The sequence below is a fragment of the Lonchura striata genome, chromosome 2 (assembly GCF_046129695.1).
Source record: "Lonchura striata isolate bLonStr1 chromosome 2, bLonStr1.mat, whole genome shotgun sequence".
NCBI lineage: Eukaryota > Metazoa > Chordata > Aves > Passeriformes > Estrildidae > Lonchura > Lonchura striata.
The window spans coordinates 91,553,820-91,576,069 of record NC_134604.1 but is presented as its reverse complement, the minus strand read 5'-3'; the positions used below and the strand labels follow the sequence as shown (position 1 = coordinate 91,576,069).

Genomic DNA, 22,250 nt, shown 5'->3' with positions numbered 1-22,250 from the left:
TTTTGCTCCTTGATGTCTCTAAAGAAGAAGTATGATAGAGACCTTAGGAAAAAGACTGAGCAGCCTGAGAAGGAGGCTAATTCAAGTTTACAAAAACATCCGCTTACACGGGTGGCGTGAAAGCAAAGGAATAGAGAGGTGATAACCCCACCGGCTGTGTCCTGTCACTTTCCTGTTGCCGAAGAAGGAGATTTAAGGGCAAATAAGATAGTGGGTGAATGAACTAATAGTCGCTGAGCTGCAAGTCAAAAGTACTTTCTATAAGCCTTCCTTGAGAGGACCCTTTTCAAAGGAAGTGGGATTTCAAATTATGTGTAGGATTGCTTAATATAAATAACACAAACAGAACTTGCCTCCCTGAGGATGATCCATCAATTTCAGTGAAAGCAGAATAAGTCTCCTCTGTGCTCACTTGGAGGATATTGGGGTATACAATTACTTTTAGCAAGTTTATTTGTCATGGAATTAAGCTGCATGAAGAATGCTCCAAAAGGAATGTGCAGGCCTCCCAGTGAGCATGCCATTGTCCTTGAAGTCACATCTGTAGCACGCTTTTCCACACTCCAGCCTAAAAAATATTGGAAATATAGGAAATATTGGAAAGTATTTCCTCAGTGTAAATTACAGGTTCTAGAACTTGATTAAATGCCAACTTCCAAACTCTTCACACTTTCCTAGAAGATATACTCTTTACAGGGTAATTAGCAATTTATGTAATCCCAGGAGGTCTTCCTTCCCCTGCCCTTGTCACTGGTGAGGCTGCACTGTGAGTGCTGTGTCCAGTTCTGGTCCCTCAGTTTGGGAAGGACCTTGAGACACTTGAGCATATCTAGAGAAGGGCGACAAGGCTGGTGAGGGGCTTGGAACACAAACCCTGTGAGGAACAACTGAGGGAGCTGGGGGTGTTCAGCCTGGAGGAAAGGAGACTCAGGTGATCCTACTGCTCTCTACAACTTCCTGAAAGTTGGCTGTAGTCAGGTGGGGTTGTTCTCTTCCTCCAGGCAGCATCTGACAGAACAAGAGGACAGACACAGCCTTAAGCTGCAACAAGGGAAATACAAGTTGGATATTAGGAAAATGTTTTTCATGGAAAGAATGATAAAGTACTGGAATATACCAGGAATGTGGTGTAGTCACCATCCCTGGATGTGTTTAAAAAAAGACTGGATGTGGCACTTAGTGCCATGATTTGAGGTCCTGAAGATCTTTTCCAGCCTAGTGATTCTGTGATTCTGTGATCTCCCCAGCATTCAGGGAAAGTCATTGCATTCAAGACTGAGTCTTGAGCAGGAGCAGCAGAAATATAAGCCCTCATTGGCAACCTTTTCAAGATTAAAAAGAATATGAGAGAATTCCAAGTTACTACATTTTGTTTTGAGCCTACTGATTCTCAGAGAGACTGCTCTGAGAGAGCCTGGGATGTATAAGCCTGTGTTTCTACTTCACTCATTTGTCGTGACTCTTTTCCACCACTAAATGTTACTGACCTGTATAATTTTTTTCTGCTATCTAGTATTCCTCAAGAAAGAAAATGCTGACAAGTTCTTGGAAAGAACAAAACGTGCTAACACTTTCTTAGAGGAATGGAAGAAAGGGAATATTGAAAGAGAATGCAATGAGGAGCGCTGCTCAAAAGAAGAAGCAAGAGAAGCTTTTGAAGACCAGGAGAAAACTGTAAGGATGAACTAATATGAAACATAGGTCTATATATTTCATATTTAAAAGTTACTATTCATGTCCTTTGAGCTGGGCATCAAAATTCAAAAGTTTTTCTCAATAACTTAACACAAAGAATAGTGATTGACTGTGTGCAGAATTGCTAAGGCAACAATCATCCCATAACAGTCTTAATTTAGCTCTTGCTTGGCCAGCCCAGGTTAAATCCTCAATTCTTTTACCTGTTCTGATCTGTTTAATTGCCATTGAAAGCTATTTGACATTCAATGACTTTGCTGCTATCAGTGCTGAAAATACATTCACCCTGTCTTGGGTTATATCCCTAAGTGACAAGGCAGTCCACAGGAAGTCTGAGAAGGCAAATGCTGACATGGAACCTCATGAGAAAATTTTACTGAACTTATCTGAAGCAGCTTTGCTTGTAATTTTGTAGCTCTCTTTATGTAAATTGAGAGAATGTATACTGTGAACAGTTCATAAATGCCTTAATGTTGACTGGAATGAAGTCTGACTCTTGTGTCACCTGCCCTACCCCAATGGCTTGCTTAACTATAGACAGAAATGTGATTTGTTCCCAAGCTGAAGGGAAAGTTAAAGAGATGGGGCAGCTGTGTGGATTGTAATTAGAAAAGCTGGTGTTGCAAATATAGACTGTAGCTATATGGCTATTTAGAACTACCCTGAAACTGGAGCTAAGGCCAGATTAACTTCCCTTTAGTATTACTTGATGTCCAGAATGTTCTTGGAGTGGCCCTGAGGTGTCCTGGGTGGGGAGTCCTGAGTGCATCACCAGTGTACTTCAGATCATAAATGTTGACTTACCTACAGCAGAACTGGCACAGCCTGTTCTGCCTGGTGACCAGATGTCACTGGAAAGGACTGTCTTGCACAGGCAGCATCCTGGAGTCCTCAGTGCAAATGGAAAGGAGAATACAAATCAGACAAAATATTTTAAAATGTCAGGATTTGTGAGGTCCTGATTGATGGGAGTATGCAGTGGGGGATCAAGACTGAGAATTTGGCATTACAGGACTATAAGTACATTCAGCAAAACTGGTGGAAAGGTAATTATCAAGAAATCAAGTGGCTTATGGTGAATGGGTCACACTGGAAAAACTCTAAGGAGGTTCAGATATTTCTGAAAAATGTATGAGACTTATTTCTGTAGAACTGGGCACTATATAGATCATAGGGTTTTAAGTTATTAAATGGTAATAGTGGGCTGCTAGGCACTATATGTATCTGTAATGTAAATATTTCCTGTAACAATTGTTAGCTGCAAGTATCCTGTGTATGAAAATCTAATATTTTTCTGAGTAATTTGGTAATTCTTATCTAACTCTATTTCTTTTTTTTTTTTTTTTTCCATTTCTCACTTACCTATAGGAGGAATTCTGGAACATCTATGTAGGTAAGAAACACTCTGTATTTGTTTAGAAAATTAAGCTTCCTTATTGCAAAGTTTGAAAGGATGCACCTCTTAAGTAACCCCTTCCTGCTCCCTTGCTTCCTCTCTTTTCACTCTGGGATACCCTCACCTTGTGTTTCCTCTGGAAAAGGACTCAAGCAACAACTGCCTGTTGTTGCTTGAACACAATTGCTTCATTTGAAGGCAAGGTTCATCTGTCTCCAGTTGCTGGGCTGACCTTTGTCCTCCCAAAAAAATAACAATGGTCCTTTGCACAAAGGACAGTGAGGCGCAGAAACTGTGTGTGGGACTGCCAGATAAGTTTTCCATCAGAGGGGCTGTCCCAGATAGGAGATTTCAAGATGCAAAGTGTCACAGATGAGGGTGTCTCTTAAGTGCCATAACCAACACAAAGTTAAATTACATGTTATAGACATTTGCCAGTTTCCTGTCCCCTACCATACCAAAGTGTTGTTGATTCCTGTCTTAAAGAGCATTTTTTTGGTCCTTTTTTTTACAGAACTGTTTGGCATTCAAGGAGAATATGCCAATGGATCAGCAGATACTACCTAATAGTTTTCTGTTTTTTTATCTAAATATGTGAGTTTTATTTATTAGGGTTCTAGTTTTTGTAAGCACTATGCAGGGACAGATTTTTAATTTAGTAATGTTTGATAATGTGTTCTGCAGAAAGTATATGTCCAGTTTGAACACTAGGAAGAGTGCCTCAAAAATGTTGACCAAAGACAGCTCAGCTTTGTCTTTGGAATCTGCAGAAAAATGAAGACAGTTGCCATGAAGAAGACACAGACTTTTCACAATTTTCTAAGCATGGGATGAACTCTGCAACCTACGGACTAAAATTTCAAGCAAAGCCTGTGTCAGTATTACAGTAAAGAGGATTGGAATATTTCAAACCATTTTCTTATGAGAATACAAGCAGCAGAATATCAGTGCCAATGCTCTTAGCAGAAATGTTAGTTTTCATACATTTTAAACCACAGTCCACAAATGCTTTATGAGTGTTCAGAAGTATTGAAAACCACAGCTATGTTCAGCCAAGTTACTAGAACAATTTGTTCTTGCTTCCTATTTTAGTAGGGGATTCTGCAATTTGTGCAATATTGATATAAAACTCATTACCACAGCTGCAACTGCAGTGTAGGGTAAGACTAAATAAATATGTTTTCTAACAATAGGACACTGCTTAGCTAAGACCACTAGAGAATAGAGTTTTATGGCACAGCAGAGGAGGCAGAAACCAGAAGTTATCGTGTAGCCCTTCAGTCTGTCTTTTTTTTTTGGTTAATATTGGTCTTGTCTTCGCTCTGTTAAGCACGGACATCAGTTTCCAGAGCCTCCATGGCCAGAGCATTTGGAGAGTTCTTGGTTTTGGCCACATACAGGTAGAAAATGGATCTTGATTTGTGGGTGCAGTACACAAAGCCCAGCAGCTGTTCCCCATGACAGGCAAAGCTGCAGCAGATGAGATTACAGTCCAGAAATACCACACAGGGAGCATGCTGGGTCCTTAGGATGAGTAGCTTCTTGCAGGTTGTTTCTGCAATGGAAATCGCTGTTTCAGCTGCTCCAAAGAAGGGCAGAACAAGTGGTAAAATCAATGGATAAGAACATGTTAGCTAAAGTAGCAAATTATCAAGGGTCACTTTTCTGGATATCTTGCATTTTGTATGAAACAGAGCAAAAACTATAGGAAAATGCAAGGTGCCAGAAGTTCAGTGTTTTAGGCAGTAATTGCAATGTGGAAATGTCCTGTCAGCTCTTGCTGGCTTCAATGTATGTATATTCTGACCACAATCAGGGTATCAAAGCATATTCAGAGCTGGAAGGATCCACAAGGAATATTGAGTCATTGATTATTCATAAATAAATTGCCCATGCAGGGATCAAATCTGAAACCCTTTCCATATCAGCACCATGCTTTAACCAACCAAGCTAATTTCTTAATCTTCCCACAAAAAAAAAGTTTGTGTATGCATCATAATGCAGTGGTCACCAAAATGAAATTGCAAAACTGAGGATATGTAGATGAATCATTGCAGGTTTGGAATGATTGCATTTATACTGTTTGTTCCATCTGGAATGTGGCAACTCACAGGACCTGAATTTTAAAAGGAAGGATGAAAGATGGCGTAAGAAAAGTAAGAGCTCTTCCAAGTTAATGGAAAATGCTTGCACGCTTATAATAATTTGGGTTTTGGTTTGTTTTTGTAGATGGGAACCAGTGTAGTTCAAATCCTTGTCACTATGGTGGCCACTGTAAAGATGGAATTGGTTCCTACACTTGCACGTGCTTGGATGGTTATCAAGGCAAGAACTGTGAATTTGGTGAGTTTCTGCTTTAGAGAACTGTGGTGGCAAACTTCCCTGGGAGCTTTGTAAGGAAGCATATTTTGCATGGAAATCCTTCCTGGGGCTCACTTCAGTGGCACAGAGCTGCCCCTCAGACCTTGCCATGGGAGGGGGTATCATTAGCCCAGAAGTAAGTGCGGGAGTGTGAAACTGAAGTTCAGTCAGGGGACTGAGGGGAGTGATGAGGAGTTGGAGGTTTTAGGGCAGGAGGGAGGAACTGTGTGAGGATTTACACAGTTATGTTCTCTGTTAGTGTTTTGTTCATTCTTCTCCTGACAATTTGGCTCTGCTTTTGGAGCTCACCATGCCATGGCCACTGGGCCCACTTGGACTTGGCAAGTACATTTGAAGTGCTGGATGTGGCTGCTTTGTAAGGCACAAGCTGATGTTCAGCACTCACATCAGTTATCCCTAAAGGGTGGTTCAGGTACTTGGCAGATGGGGATACAGATCCTGTTTGAAGAGTGGGTTTGTTTCAGAGAACTTCCCGATCTTCTGTGAAGTCAGTGATTATGTACAGTTTTTCTGCCGCCATCTCTTTCATAGTCATTCCAAAGTTCTGCAGAATAAACAACGGGGACTGTGAGCAGTTCTGCAGCGTCCGAAGAGATGGGCGGAAGGATGTTTTGTGTTCCTGTGCAGATGGGTATGTTCTAGCAGAGGATGGCAAACAGTGTGTTGCAACAGGTACGAAGCCATGTGATAAAGCAATAGTAGTGGTTGGTGTGCCTTGTTTCACAGTTAAGGGATGTTTTGGTTTACAGCTGAAGAATGTCGTTTGAACCACCAGTATCCTACATGACATAAACTCAAGAGTGAGGCCAGGATATTTATATTTACAAAGTTTTCCATTTGTGAAGTTCTGTGATGGAATGGATCAAAATGTACATGATTTTGAACAATTTGTCAGGTGCCTCTCACCAGATTACCACTGTTGCCAAGAGAAAAGTAATTGCATTAATAACTAATTTTCTTAAATTCTTACACATCTTATAAATTGGCAGCCTGCAAAAATTTTCTTTCAAAATTTTCTTTTTCTAGAAACTGAAAAATAAGGTAATTATAATTAGTGCTACTTACACATGTACCTTTTAGGGCTTTTATAAAAAGACTGGTCAGTGGTCATCAAATATATGCTAATGATATTGTTTTTATATAATTTTACAAAATAACTAATTGCTCTCATAACCCATATTATTTCACTCTGTTTCCTTGTAATTTCTAAGAAGTTTTCCCTGGTATATCTCTTGATCTTTAATTTTAGCATTCTCCTCTTTACAGTAAAATACCCTTGTGGAAAAGTTTCTGTGGCACGGAAAAAAAGGTCTGTTCTTTCACCCACTGACCATAGCAGTGGAGTGAGTGATCAAGAAGACCCTCCTAGAAACACAAGTGCAGAGGAGGACTTTGCAATTACCACAGAGAGCCCAACGCCTCCTCCTGACAACAGAACAAGTGGCAAGACTCCGTATGTGGATACCAGGATAGTTGGTGGGGATGAGTGTCTTCCTGGCCAATGCCCATGGCAGGTAAATGGAGGGGGCTTTGCCCTGCATGTGTCTCTGAGGCAAGGTGAGCAGTGGCTCCTTCCAGCTGGGCGCCTTCTGAACGTCACCCATGTCACCTGCCAGTGGCAGCGATTTGTGGCTGAACTGTGTGGCCCCGGGCACTTGGATGTGCTGCTCTGCAAACTGCAGCCTCACGGGTTCAAAACAAAAGGCTTTGTGCCATTTGAGACGGAACTGCCTACCTTATCCCCAGAGAACACTCTGGGTCATGCTGGTCTCCCAGGCCATTTTTGCAGGTTACATTTTGGTTCTGTCTGAGACCATCCACTCAGGCAGCACACCTGAGAGCAGGGTGATAAAACAGATAAAGACAGCATTTTGGTTCAGAAAGTCAACCTCATGTCACAGTTGTACTCTTGAGTTTGGGCCAACCAAAATGAATTCCTGTATTTGGAGATTCTGAGGATGGGAATGCAGTGCTAGGAGAGACATGGAGGTCCACATACATGTTGCAGTAAGAAGCATCTCTGTAGTGTGCAGAGAAATCAGTTACCTCATTATAGCTCATCTACATTAAACTGCACTTCTTCCTTGTGCCCTTGTGTTTTTTGCTTCACAGGCTGTTCTGTTAAACGAGGAAGGAGAAGAGTTTTGTGGTGGAACTATTCTGAATGAAAATTTTATTCTTACTGCAGCTCATTGCATAAACCAAACCAAAGAAATCAAAGTTGTTGTTGGTGAGTGATTATTTCTTTTACTCCTCTGAGGTCAGAGTATCTGTTGTGCCTAACCTTCTATGCCTTAAGTCTCCCATGAGATGTACAAATGATTCAGTAGGGTTTGTTATCTTTTTGCTGCTCCTTTCTATAATTTCTTGTTATTCTGACCATCCTTCCTTGTAACAGCAGGTGCCTCTCTTGCTTCTCTGCCAGCTAGCTGGAAGTGATTAGAGTCAAATATTCTAGAAATGTTGGTTACCAATATTTTCAGCAGAGCAGTGCTTCTGCAGGAAGCTCATCATTCCCGGCACTTCAGAAGCATCCAGATTTGTTCTTGCAGGAACCCCCAGGAAAGCTATGACTCGTTGAATAGAGTACAAAAGAACAAACTCAGATTTATCATTGCTTCCCTTTTGAGCCAGGACACAGGATCAACACAGCTTCATCTTTGCACTGTTGTAGTCCAGACCATGTTCTCTTCTCTAGGTCAGGCTCAAGTTCCTGTAGGTGCTTCCACACAAAATTGCATTAGTTTAGCTGAATCAGCTTATGCCTTTGTGTAAACTGGTACAAAAATCTCCATAGACCAAATCTCAGGACCAAGGCCAATTCAGCTGCTGCTAAGAAATATTGCCATACCTGTTTACTGTTTCCTTGTGTGGTCTAAGGTCCAGGACAAAGTACTCAGAATGAATATACTACTCTCTTCCTCTGTCAAGATTGTTCTGAAATTCTTATACTTTCTCCACATTAATGACCCTTTTGATGATCTTGTGCAGGTGAAGTGGACAGAGAGAAGAAAGAGCAGTCTGAATCAATGCACACTGTGGACAAGATACTAGTTCACTCCAAATTTATTGCTGAGACTTACGATAATGACATTGCCTTATTAAAGCTGAAGGAACCTGTCAGGTTTTCAGAGTACGTCATTCCAGCGTGTCTCCCCAAAGCAGACTTTGCTAATGAAGTTCTGATGAACCAGAAATCTGGGAGGGTTAGTGGCTTTGGGAGGGAATTTGAAGGCGGGCGAACTTCAAAAAAACTGAAGGTGCTCGAAGTCCCCTATGTTAATAGGAACACTTGCAAGCAATCCACTAACTTAGCCATAACTGAGAACATGTTCTGTGCTGGTTATGACACAGAGCAAAAAGATGCTTGCCAAGGAGACAGTGGTGGTCCCCATGTGACCAGGTATAAGGATACTTATTTTGTTACTGGAATTGTTAGCTGGGGCGAAGGATGTGCAAGGAAAGGCAAATATGGTGTCTATACCAAACTGTCCCGGTTCTTGCGCTGGGTAAGGACAGTCATGAGTTTGTAGTGGTGGTGTGCCCCTCGATCCTTCTTGTTAGCTGCCAAGGTGCAGGATTAGAAATGGAAGCTTTCTTTTCCAGCACATCTGCTCAGTTTGTTTTGAGATCTGGTTCCTTAAAGTTATGTTCTGCTTCCATTTGTATTATTCCTGGCTTTAAAGCACACGTCTGGAATTGGTTGAATGAGGGAATTTCCCCAAGCAAAAAGGCTGCTGTGTGGAGTCTTTGGCTTCTTGGAATTATTTATCAATGTCCATTTTGGTTCCTGTTGCATGAGTTCTCCTACCAGAGGCTCCTAAACATGTTCTGAAGAGCCACTAGTCATGGTGAAAGCAGGGAGGATGGGAGTTAGTTAATCCTCATATTGGAGCCATCTGGCTCAGCAGGAGTTTGTCCATACTGGAGTTGTTTAGCTTTTACCTTAAGATTTGTTCAGAAGATTAAGAAAGCAGGGGATCTTGAATGGCAAAAGCTGAGACTCAATTAATTAATCAATAGCTGATACTAAAAAATCACATATTCCACAAAATGGCCTGCTCAGATCACAGTAGCTCATTAAAAGGGGGTTTTGCTTTATAAGGATTGTACTTCACTCTGCTTTAATTTGTACACACTGCTCATCAGAAAAAATATATAGGCAGATTTACTATTTTCTGTATCTTGTTCTCCATTGTGTATGGCTGAGGATTGGAAAACTTGCACATGTATTGCTCTTGGTGTTCCTGTTAGGTGCAATATTGATGTATACCAGCATTGGAAATAAACTGTTCTTTCTTTTTTGTTCTCCTTTGGTTGGGTTTTTAACTAACAAAGCCCCATCAGCCTCTATTCCCCTTTCAACTGCCATGGCTTTTGCAAAGCTTCTCCAATCTCTTATGTTCCCCTGTGCTCTGGAACACTGAACTTCCTTAGGCACCTGCTCCATTTCTCTTGGGCTTTGAGCTGGTACTGGCTCATTTCACATAGCAGGTGCTGTGAGCAAAGCAGACTGAAAAACTCAAAACACAGCTCTGGAAACAGCAAGCATTGCTGCAGACAGCACTAATTGTGGGCAGGAAAGAGAGTGGGCAGCTCAGTTATCCCAGCTTGATGGTCTTCACCTGTACAGCTCCTCAGTGGGCTTACTTCAATGTTTGCTCAGCAGTGTTTGTTCCCGGAGTTCTTCTGTCCATTGGAGTCCTGTTCAAATCCTTTGTCCCATGGGTCAACTGTGCTTTCACCCTGTGCTCAATCAGGGTGAAAGATCCCGCTTCAAAGGAAAGCCTCAGGCCTGGGTCCTACCCAAATCCTACTCACATACAAGATCTTGCTAAGTGCTTTCTTCTACTTAAGTGGAGCTTGAGGACTGAAGCAAAACAGAGTGGGCTGCAAAGGTGTTGAGGTAGCTGAAGTCATCACTTTATGTCCATTCCTCTTTCTGTGCCCTGCTGAGAGGACATGAGTGAAACATCTGCTTGCCTCTGGACCTCCCATCAAAGGTCATAAGTAACCCCAGGGCCTGCAGCAAAAAGGGAGAATTAGAGCACATTCTTTTTTAATGTTGACAAATGATTTGGGAGTGATTTCACATAGCAGATTTAAACAGATTGCAAAATCCAGGAAAGGGACACAGCACACAGCTGCTGAGTAAACTGGTGGATTTTGCGATACTGGAGTTCCTCCTGGCAAGCACACACAGCTGGCTTAGGCAAAAGCTGGCATGTACCAAGGACAGTGGACAGAGAGGACCAAAGCTACCCTCTCGTGCTCAGGCTTCTTCTGCCTTCAAGGAAAAGCCAGCCCTGAGACTTAAGGGAAGAAGAGAAGGATGGCAAATAAGCCCTGTGACTAGAGAAGGCCTGCAGTAGATTTTCCCAGGGGGGCACTGATGCTGGTTGCCTTCCAGAGTGGGAAATGTAAGGAGATGTCAGGTGTACAGCATGATGGGGGCTGCAGATGTGGATAAGCTGCCCTTTGTTATGGCATCCTACAGTATGGGAGGAAAACACACTGCAGCAAGCTCAGTGTCCAACAGGAAGCAGCTTCCTAGACAGCTTCTTCCCTGGAGCCTTGGCCAAAGTGCCAAAAATATAATAGAGGTCAATTTGATCCCCTGTTGGCTCAGTAGGTTGGGCTGGGTGACCCTGTAGGTCTCTCCAGCTCCTGTTTTCTGTGTTTCCAGGTGAGCAGCACCAGCAGTGTCACTTTTAGGATCATGCCTTTGTGCCTGCACTAGCATGGTAAGAACAAGCTTCCTGTGTACTGCTCCTCGGCACTGTTGACTCAGCTGGCAGGATTGTCTTCCACAGTCTGATTCCCAGACCACAATGACCTGTCAAGAGTTGTCCCCTTGGAGTGGACTGAACAAAAGGAAACAGCACATGAAACTCCTTGCCTTCTGTCTTAGGCTACAAAGATGAGTTGTACCCAAAAGTATGTATTCTAGCAGCATCTTCATCAGCTATTAAAACCACATGGGGCAGTATTCCTTGTCTCCTTCATTACTCATCCTGGATATCTCCAGGGGATATCTTTTGTTAATTGGCCATTGAGTGTCACTGCATGACTGATAAAATTACATCATCCCATTGTGAGATGCTCCACCCAGGGGGAGGAACCAAGCATTCCTACCTGCATAAAATCTGAGACTTGTAACAGTCACAATCAGCCTTATCCACTGAATTCCCAGGGGACAAGAGTTCCATAACCACCACTGGACCTTCAGAGGAAGAACAAACCCTTCTACAGGATCACTTCTTCAACAGAACCACATCTATCTCTTCTAGAGGACAGTAGCCACCAGTTAATTGGACTGCTACCAACACCCAGACTAACAGGGTGTCAGGTTGTATTTTGACTCTGTCAGTGTTTCTGTAGTATAACATTTGTTTTAATTTTCCTATTAAATTGTATTTCTGACTTGGGATCTCCCACTGGTTTACTTTCAAGCAATAACACCCCTCTAACATTCAAAATGGGATGGAAATTGATGAATCTGGGGAAGTGTGCTCTGTCCAAGTGTGCTTGTGATGGAGCTGGTGGGTAATTACTTTGCAATGTGCTTGCTGAGATCTGCAAGCTTGGTGCCCTGATTCACCCCTCACTTCTGGGGTGCCTTCCTGCTTTGGCACTGTGTACAGGAGGCATCAAGTTCTGGTTCTGGCTGTTCTGCAAGAGCCACATCACTACTCTAGCTCCTTGCTGCCTGCATTAGTCCAGATGTTTTAGAGAGGCTTTGTTAAAATTTCTGGAGGAAAACCTCTTAGACGTGCTCTGCCAACGCAAAGCTATCAGTGTGGCATTGCTGCAGCACACTCACATTTTTTGTGTCTAAACACTGTGCCGTAGTGACACTGAGTGCAGACTTTGCTCTCAGAGGTTTTGTTTTCTCATGCGTGAATGGCCTTTGCACTGTGGTGTTTCTCATTTGGCAGCTGTCCCAGAGCCCTGCGGAGCCAGCAGCGGGTGATGCGCAGTGAGCTCTGAGGATGGGCATGGCAGGTCATCGTGGGACAACGTGGCTTCTTCCCATTGTCCTCCTTTTCCTTCAGATGAGGGAGACAGGTAGAGTGTTTGCTTTAACTTGGCTTTGTGCTGCTTTGCCTAAGCCACACAGGCAGTTGTCAACATTCTTGCTTTGTGGGGCAGGGGACATGAGTGAACAGCTGGTGGCTTTGCTGTCTCACCCACCTTGCTTCCCTTTGCCAGCTGCAGTGTAATGATATCCAGAGCTGAGGCACATGGGGAATTCCATTTTGGAGTGACAATTGTGTCAGTGTAAATTATGGGGTCGGTATGTTGATATGTAGTATTTTCAAATGCTCAGCACAATTAATGGGCTAATTCTCATATTCTCAGGAAGCACAATAATTAAATAACCCTTACTATCCATTTGTAAGCTACTGAGGGACAAAATTATGCTCACAATTTTTAACTGTACAGAGAAGAACAAGAACCCTACCCCATATGTTGCTGTGATTTTCTAATTAGCCACACAAACATCATATCTGGGCTTAATAAAATAAATTGTCCCACCTATTCTGACCCTCCTCCACAACAGGGGCAGAACAGGGGCTAAAATTTAGAAATTTGTCTTGTCTAAAGCAATGAGTTCTTAAGCAAGTGTCACTTTTCTGGATATCCTGCTTGTATGGAACAGTGCATCCTCGAGAATATATGTGAGGGGGTAATGCATTTTTTGCAGCAGAGCACTAAATGGGAAAGAGCATGTCAGTGAGCACCAGAAAAGAAATGAGATGGATGGGAGAAAGCTGCTAGATGACATGTGTCCCCAAGTACAGAGTTACCTCCCAGTCCTCCATGTAACTGTGGGGTCCTAGAGTCAGGTCAGCCAGTTGTGCCCAGGAAAGAAAGAAAGGCTGCAGAACTCAAGATGCCAGCATAGATGTGGGCAGCATGAGATAAGAGGTAATTACTACAAAGTCAAGGTCATGCCTCGATGGATAGAGTGAGAAAATTTTGGTGCTCTAAGCAGTACAGAACAGAAGTTTGGCCTTCTCGTATGAATTTAACAGGGTTTAGTAAAGTTTGGAGATTTTATTAGCTTCTGTCTAATATGCCAGTATCTGTGTCTTTAAATGAACAGCTCTGCAAGCAAAAGACACACACAAGGCCTGAGATGACCTTTGAGGAAATAAAAGTTGATGGTTTTTAGCCAGTAGTTACAACATAGAAATGTCCTGTCTGGTTTTACAGGATTCATTGTAAGTTATGTAGATTCTGACCACTTAATCTTCCCATAAAAAAAGTCTTGTGTATGCATCATAATACAGTGGCCACCAAAAAGAGATTGCAAAACTGAGGATATGTAGATGAATCATTGCAGGTTTGGAATGATTGCATTTATACTGTTTGTTCCATCTGGAATGTGGCAACTCACAGGACCTGAATTTTAAAAGGAAGGATGAAAGATGGCGTAAGAAAAGTAAGAGCTCTTCCAAGTTAATGGAAAATGCTTGCACGCTTATAATAATTTGGGTTTTGGTTTGTTTTTGTAGATGGGAACCAGTGCAGTTCAAATCCTTGTCACTATGGTGGCCACTGTAAAGATGGAATTGGTTCCTACACTTGCACGTGCTTGGATGGTTATCAAGGCAAGAACTGTGAATTTGGTGAGTTTCTGCTTTAGAGAACTGTGGTGGCAAACTTCCCTGGGAGCTTTGTAAGGAAGCATATTTTGCATGGAAATCCTTCCTAGGGCTCACTTCAGTGGCATAGAGCTGCCCCTCTGACCTTGCCATGGGAGGGGGTATCATTAGCCCAGAAGTAAGTGCGGGAGTGTGAAACTGAAGTTCAGTCAGGGGACTGAGGGGAGTGATGAGGAGTTGGAGTTTTTAGGGCAGGAGGGAGGAACTGTGTGAGGATTTACACAGTTATGTTCTCTGTTAGTGTTTTGTTCATTCTTCTCCTGACAATTTGGCTCTGCTTTTGGAGCTCACCATGCCATAGCCACTGGGCCCACTTGGACTTGGCAAGTACATTTGAAGTGCTGGATGTGGCTGCTTTGTAAGGCACAAGCTGATGTTCAGCACTCACATCAGTTATCCCTAAAGGGTGGTTCAGGTACTTGGCTGATGGGGATACAGATCCTGTTTGAAGAGTGGGTTTTGTTTCAGAGAACTTCCAGATCTTCTGTGAAGTCAGTGATTATGTACAGTTTTTCTGCTGCCATCTCTTTCATAGTCATACCAAAGTTCTGCAGAATAAACAACGGGGACTGTGAGCAGTTCTGCAGCGTCCGAAGAGATGGGCGGAAGGATGTTTTGTGTTCCTGTGCAGATGGGTATGTTCTAGCAGAGGATGGCAAACAGTGTGTTGCAACAGGTACGAAGCCATGTGATAAAGCAATAGCAGTGGTTGGTGTGCCTTGTTTCACAGTTAAGGGATGTCTTGGTTTACAGCTGAAGAATGTCTTTTGAACCACCTGTATCCTACATGACATAAACTCAAGAGTGAGGCCAGGAGATTTATATTTACAAAGTTTTCCATTTGTGAGGTTCTGTGATGAAGTGGATCCAAATGTACATGATTTTGAACAATTTTCAAGGTCCTCTCAATGAGGCCTATCAGAGTAAATTCTGCTGTTAACATGATAATTGAAAATCATTGAATCACAGAATATCCTGTTTTGAAAGGAATTCTCAATGATTGGCAATATCCAACTCCTGGAGTATTACTAGACTACCCCAAGAATAACTTCATGTGTCAGAAGATGTTGTCCAAACATTTCTTGAGCTCTGTCAGGCTTGGGTCCTTTGGGCTACTTCCCTGGGGAACCTGTTCAAATGCCAACCACCCTCTGGGTGAAGAACCTTTTTCTGCTATCCAACCTAAACCTCCTCTGACACAGCTTCCTGCCATTCTCTCAGGCTTCTTCATGGCAAGGGCTGTCTGGCACTAGAATGGACTACCCAGGGAAGTGGTAGGGTCACCATGCGAGGAGTGGCACTTAGAGCTATCATCCGATTAACAAGGTGGTGACCTGTCAAAGGTTGAATTCAATGATCTTGGAGGTCTTTTCCAAGCTAAAGCATTGTGGGATTCTGTGCCCTGGTCACCTCAGAGAAGAGATCAGTGCCTGCCTCTCTTCTTCACCTCAGGAGAAAGTTGTAGACCATAATGAGGTCTTCCCTCAGTCTCTTCTCCAGGCTGAACAGACCAAGTGACCTTAGCCGCTCCTCATACAGCTTCCCCTCAAGGCTCTCCACCATCTTTGTTGCCATCATTTGGACACTCTCTAAGAGCTTTATATCTTTCCTATATTTAGATGCCAAAAACTGTACATGGGACTCAAGGTGAGGCCATGCTGAGAAAATTGGTCACAGCAGGATCTTTGCTTAAACACTTACAGGCCATATGAAAGAGCAGCTTGCAAAAATTTATACTTAAATTGCAGTTAACCTTATAAACTTACAACTGAAGTGATTGGATAATTATGATTAGCACTATGTACAGTTTTAATGTATTTCAAAATATGACAGGGGAGGGGTAAGTAAACCATTTAGATATCATGTCAGGTTTTATATACTTTTTATCTAATATAAAATTGCAGCCATTAGCCATATAATTCCTAAACTAAAGCACTTAACTCAGTCTCCAAACTAAGTACATTTTATTAAGAGTAACTACATTAAGACATCAATGTAAATAATTGAAGATGATGTATTAAAGTTGTTAAAAACAAATTGAAGATGATGTATTAAACTTTAAATACTTTCAAAACATGATTGTAAGATGGAAGCTGAAGGATAGCCTTCACAATGAGAAAATAGCACTCATTTTTCAAACCATATGGTCTTTAATCCCTAGTTACGTGTGCCAAGTCTTTCGTATAGTCTGGAAAATGATGAAGCAGTATTATAGATTCTGAAAGGGTATTTCCAAGGAGTTTCTTCTTCTGTTGGTATTTCTCTTGATCTTTAATTTTAGCATTCTCCTCTTTACAGTAAAATACCCTTGTGGAAAAGTTTCTGTGGCACGGAAAAAAAGGTCTGTTCTTTCACTCACTGACCATAGCAGTGGAGTGAGTGATCAAGAAGACCCTCCTAGAAACATGAGTGCAGAGGAGGACTTTGCAATTACCACAGAGAGCCCAACGCCTCCTCCTGACAACAGAACAAGCGGCAAGACTCCATATGTGGATACCAGGATAGTTGGTGGGGATGAGTGTCTTCCTGGCCAATGCCCATGGCAGGTAAATGGAGGGGGCTTTGCCCTGCATGTGTCTCTGAGGCAAGGTGAGCAGTGGCTCCTTCCAGCTGGGCGCCTTCTGAACGTCACCCATGTCACCTGCCAGTGGCAGCGATTTGTGGCTGAACTGTGTGGCCCCGGGCACTTGGATGTGCTGCTCTGCAAACTGCAGCCTCACGGGTTCAAAACAAAAGGCTTTGTGCCATGTGAGACGGAACTGCCTACCTTATCCCCAGAGAACACTCTGGGTCATGCTGGTCTCCCAGGCCAGTTTTGCAGGTTACATTTTGGTTCTGTCTGAGACCATCCACTCAGGCAGCACACCTGAGAGCAGGGTGATAAAACAGATAAAGACAGCATTTTGGTTCAGAAAGTCAACCTCGTGCCGCAGTTGTACTCTTGAATTTGGGCCAACCAAAATGAATTCCTGTATTTGGAGATTCTGAGGATGGGAATGCAGTGCTAGGAGAGACATGGAGGTCCACATACATGTTGCAGTAAGAAGCATCTCTGTAGTGTGCAGAGAAATCAGTTACCTCATTATAGCTCATCTACATTAAACTGCACTTCTTCCTTGTGCCCTTGTGTTTTTTGCTTCACAGGCTGTTCTGTTAAACGAGGAAGGAGAAGAGTTTTGTGGTGGAACTATTCTGAATGAAAATTTTATTCTTACTGCAGCTCATTGCATAAACCAAACCAAAGAAATCAAAGTTGTTGTTGGTGAGTGATTATTTCTTTTACTCCTCTGAGATCAGAGTATCTGTTGTGCCTAAACTTCTATGCCTTAAGTCTTCCATGAGATGTACAAATGATTCAGTAGGGTTTGTTATCTTTTTGCTGCTCCTTTCTATAATTTCTTGTTATTCTGACCATCCTTCCTTGTAACAGCAGGTGCCTCTCTTGCTTCTCTGCCAGCTAGCTGGAAGTGATTAGAGTCAAATATTCTAGAAATGTTGGTTACCAATATTTTCAGGAGAGCAGTGCTTCTGCAGGAAGCTCATCATTCCTGGCACTTCAGAAGCATCCAGATTTGTTCTTGCAGGAACCCCCAGGAAAGCTATGACTCGTTGAATAGAGTACAAAAGAACAAACTCAGATTTATCATTGCTTCCCTTTTGAGCCAGGACACAGGATCAACACAGCTTCATCTTTGCACTGTTGTAGTCCAGACCATGTTTTCTTCTCTAGGTCAGGCTCAAGTTCCTGTAGGTGCTTCCACACAAAATTGCATTGGTTTAGCTGAATCAGCTTATGCCTTTGTGTAAACTGGTACAAAAATCTCCATAGACCAAATCTCAGGACCAAGGCCAATTCAGCTGCTGCTAAGAAATATTGCCATACCTGTTTACAGTTTCCTTGTGTGGTCTAAGGTCCAGGACAAAGTACTCAGAATGAATATACTACTCTCTTCCTCTGTTAAGGTTGTTCTGAAATTCTTATACTTTCTCACATTAATGACCCTTTTGATGATCTTGTGCAGGTGAAGTGGACAGAGAGAAGAAAGAGCAGTCTGAGTCAATGCACACTGTGGATAAAATAATCGTTCACTCCAAGTTTGATGCTGAGACTTACGATAATGACATTGCCTTATTAAAGCTGAAGGAACCTGTCAGATTTTCAGAGTACGTCATTCCAGCGTGTCTCCCCAAAGCAGACTTTGCTAATGAAGTTCTGATGAAACAGAAATCTGGGAGGGTTAGTGGCTTTGGGAGGGAATATGATGGTGGACCGCTCCCAAAGAAACTGAAGGTACTTGCACTCCCCTTTGTTAACAGGACCACTTGCAAGCAATCCACTTCCTTTGTGGTAACTGAGAACATGTTCTGTGCTGGTTATGACACAGAGCAAAAAGATGCTTGCCAAGGAGACAGTGGTGGTCCCCATGTGACCAGGTATAAGGATACTTATTTTGTTACTGGAATTGTTAGCTGGGGCGAAGGATGTGCAAGAAAAGGCAAATATGGTGTCTATACCAAACTGTCCCGGTTCTTGCGCTGGGTAAGGACAGTCATGAGTTTGTAGTGGTGGTGTGCCCCTTGATCTTTCTTGTTAGCTGCCAAGGTGCAGGATTAGAAATGGAAGCTTTCTTTTCCAGCACATCTGCTCAGTTTGTTTTGAGATCTGGTTCCTTAAAGTTATGTTCTGCTTCCATTTGTATTATCCCTGGCTTTAAAGCACACATCTGGAATTGGTTGAATGAGGGAATTTCCCCAAGCAAAAAGGCTGTTGAGTGGAGTCTTTGGCTTCTTGGAATTATTTATCAATGTCCATTTTGGTTCCTATCTGTTGCATGAGTTCTCCTACCAGAGGCTCCTAAACATGTTCTGAAGAGTCACTAGTCATGATGAAAGCAGGGAGGATGGGAGTTAGTTAACCCTCATATTGCAGCCATCTGGCTCAGTGGGAGTTTGTCCATACTGGAGTTGTTTAGCTTTTACCTTAAGATTTGTTCAGAAGATTAAGAAAGCAGGAGATCTTGCATGTCTAATTAAAAAGACATTTTGCCTTATAAGGCTTGTACTTCACTCTAGTTTAATTTGTATACATTGCTCATCAGAAAAAAATATATGTGCACATTAACTGTTTTCTCTGTCTTGTTCTGGATTTTGTATGGCTGAAGATTGAAATGCTCCTTGCATATGTATTGCTCTAGGTGTTCCTGTGTAGGTGCAATATTAATGTATGCCAGCATTGGAAATAAACCATTCTTTCTTTTTTTATTCTTGTTTATTGTAATTTTAACAAGCCCAACCCCAACAGCTTCTATCCATCCTGTGCTCTACACCATAACAATCCTGGTGGCTTTTGCAAAGCTTCTCCAATCTCTTATGTTCCCCTGTGCTCTGGAACACTGAACTTCCTTAGGCACCTGCTCCATTTCTCTTGGGCTTTGAGCTGGTACTGGCTCATTTCACATAGCAGGTGCTGTGAGCAAAGCAGACTGAAAAACTCAAAACACAGCTCTGGAAACAGCAAGCATTGCTGCAGACAGCACTAATTGTGGGCAAGAAAGTGAGTGGGCAGCTCAGTTATCCCAGCTTGATGGTCTTCACTTGTACAGCTCCTCAGTGGGCTTACTTCAATGTTTGCTCAGCAGTGTTTGTTCCCGGAGTTCTTCTGTCCATTGGAGTCCTGTTCAAATCCTTTGTCCCATGGGTCAACTGTGCTTTCACCCTGTGCTCAATCAGGGTGAAAGATCCCGCTTCAAAGGAAAGCCTCAGGCCTGGGTCCTACCCAAATCCTACTTACATACAAGATCTTGCTAAGTGCTTTCTTCTACTTAAGTGGAGCTTGAGGACTGAAGCAAAACAGAGTGGGCTGTAAAGGTGTTGAGGTAGCTGAAGTCATCACTTTATGTCCATTCCTCTTTCTGTGCCCTGCTGAGAGGACATGAGTGAAACATCTGCTTGCCTCTGGACCTCCCATCAAAGGTCATAAGTAACCCCAGGGCCTGCAGCAAAAAGGGAGAATTAGAGCACATTCTTTTTTAATGTTGACAAATGATCTGGGAGTGATTTCACATAGCAGATTTAAACAGATTGCAAAATCCAGGAAAGGGACACAGCACACAACTGCTGAGTAAACTGGTGGATTTTGCGATACTGGAGTTCCTCCTGGCAAGCACACACAGCTGGCTTAGGCAAAAGCTGGCATGTACCAAGGACAGTGGACAGAGAGGCTCAAAGCTACCTTCTAGTGCTCAGGCTTCTTCTGCCTTCAAGGAAAAGCCAGCCCTGAGACTTAAGGGAAGAAGAGAAGGATGGCAAATAAGCCCTGTGACTAGAGAAGGCCTGCAGTAGATTTTCCCAGGGGGGCACTGATGCTGGTTGCCTTCCAGAGTGGGAAATGTAAGGAGATGTCAGGTGTACAGCATGATGGGGGCTGCAGATGTGGATAAGCTGCCCTTTGTTATGGCATCCTACAGTATGGGAGGAAAACACACTGCAGCAAGCTCAGTGTCCAACAGGAAGCAGCTTCCCAGACAGCTTCTTCCCTGGAGCCTTGGCCAAAGTGCCAAAAATATAATAGAGGTCAATTTGATCCCCTGTTGGCTCAGTAGGTTGGGCTGGGTGACCCTGTAGGTCTCTCCAGCTCCTGTTTTCTGTGTTTCCAGGTGAGCAGCACCAGCAGTGTCACTTTTAGGATCATGCCTTTGTGCCTGCACTAGCATGGTAAGAACAAGCTTCCTGTGTACTGCTCCTCAGCACTGTTGACTCAGCTGGCAGGATTGTCTTCCACAGTCTGATTCCTAGACCACAATGACCTGTCAAGAGTTGTCCCCTTGGAGTGGACTGAACAAAAGGAAACAGCACATGAAAATCCATAGCCTCCCAACATTCATAACGGGCTGTAAATTGATGAATCTGGGGAAGTGTGCTCTGTCCAAGTGTGCTTGTGATGGAGCTGGTGAGTAACAACTTTGCAATGTCCTTGCTGAGATCTGCAAGCTTGGTGCCTTGATTCACCCCTCACTTCTGGGGTGCCTTCCTGCTTTGGCACTATGTACAGAAGGCATCGAGTTCTGGTTCTGGTTGTTCTGCAAGAGCCACATCACTACTCTAGCTCCTTGCTGCCTGCATTAGTCCAGATGTTTTAGAGAGGCTTTGTTAAAATTTCTGGAGGAAAGCCTCTTAGAGGTGCTCTGCCAACACAAAGCTATCAGTGTGGCATTGCTGCAGCTCACTCACTGATGTTCCTCCCCTTGCACAGCCCCCTAAATATCCTAGGCTAGCTCAGAGGTCCTAGGCTCTGAGGGGAGGAATATCAGGAGATGGCAAAGATTTACAAAAGAGGCTCTTACCCCAATATACGTTGGTTCAGCTCTCTTTATTCTGTGATGTCCATGTGGAGAGCGGGGCAAAAGAGGACGAACAGGAAATGTCAGGGGTCTATATAGGCTTTGGACAGGGTGGGCTTCCCTGGCTCTCTGCCAACCCCGTTGGGGCAGGAAGGAGGGGTCCAGGGTTATCTTGATCAGAGTCACAGGGTCCCGGGGAAGGGAGCACAGATTGCCCATGAGCTCACTGTAACACCTCACATTTTTTGTGTCTAAACACTGTGCCGTGGTGACACTGAGTGCAGACTTTGCTCTCAGAGGTTTTGTTTTCTCATGCGTGAATGGCCTTTGCACTGTGGTGTTTCTCATTTGGCAGCTGTCCCAGAGCCCTGCGGAGCCAGCAGCGGGTGATGCGCAGTGAGCTCGGAGGATGGGCATGGCAGGTCATCGTGGGACAACGTGGCTTCTTCCCATTGTCCTCCTTTTCCTTCAGATGAGGCAGACAGGTAGAGTATTTGCTTTAACTTGGCTTTGTGCTGCTTTGCCTAAGCCACACAGGCAGTTGTCAACATTCTTGCTTTGTGGGGCAGGGGACATGAGTGAACAGCTTTGCTGTCTCACCCACCTTGCTTCCCTTTGCCAGCTGCAGTGTAATGATATCCAGAGCTGAAGCACATGGGGCGTAAATTATGGGGTCAGTATGTTGATATGTGGTGTTTTCAAATGCTCAGCACAATTAATGGGCTATTGCTAACTATTGATAAGCTACTGAGGGACATAAGGAAC

General features: G+C 43.3%; 1 protein-coding gene across 1 annotated transcript in view; it reads left to right on the top strand.

Annotated features, from left to right (window-relative positions):
- The window catches only part of LOC110478744 (uncharacterized), a 29,902-nt gene extending 10,747 nt beyond the window's left edge, over positions 1 to 19,155 (top strand). Inside the window, exons 10-16 of the mRNA XM_077790891.1 lie at positions 1,514 to 1,674; positions 3,064 to 3,088; positions 13,996 to 14,109; positions 14,681 to 14,821; positions 16,444 to 16,691; positions 17,290 to 17,407; positions 18,168 to 19,155. Coding sequence (XP_077647017.1) covers positions 1,514 to 1,674; positions 3,064 to 3,088; positions 13,996 to 14,109; positions 14,681 to 14,821; positions 16,444 to 16,691; positions 17,290 to 17,407; positions 18,168 to 18,709 — 1,349 coding nt within the window. The 3' untranslated portion in view covers positions 18,710 to 19,155. The remainder of the gene's footprint in view (positions 1 to 1,513; positions 1,675 to 3,063; positions 3,089 to 13,995; positions 14,110 to 14,680; positions 14,822 to 16,443; positions 16,692 to 17,289; positions 17,408 to 18,167) is intronic.
- The last annotated feature ends 3,095 nt before the right edge of the window (positions 19,156 to 22,250 follow it).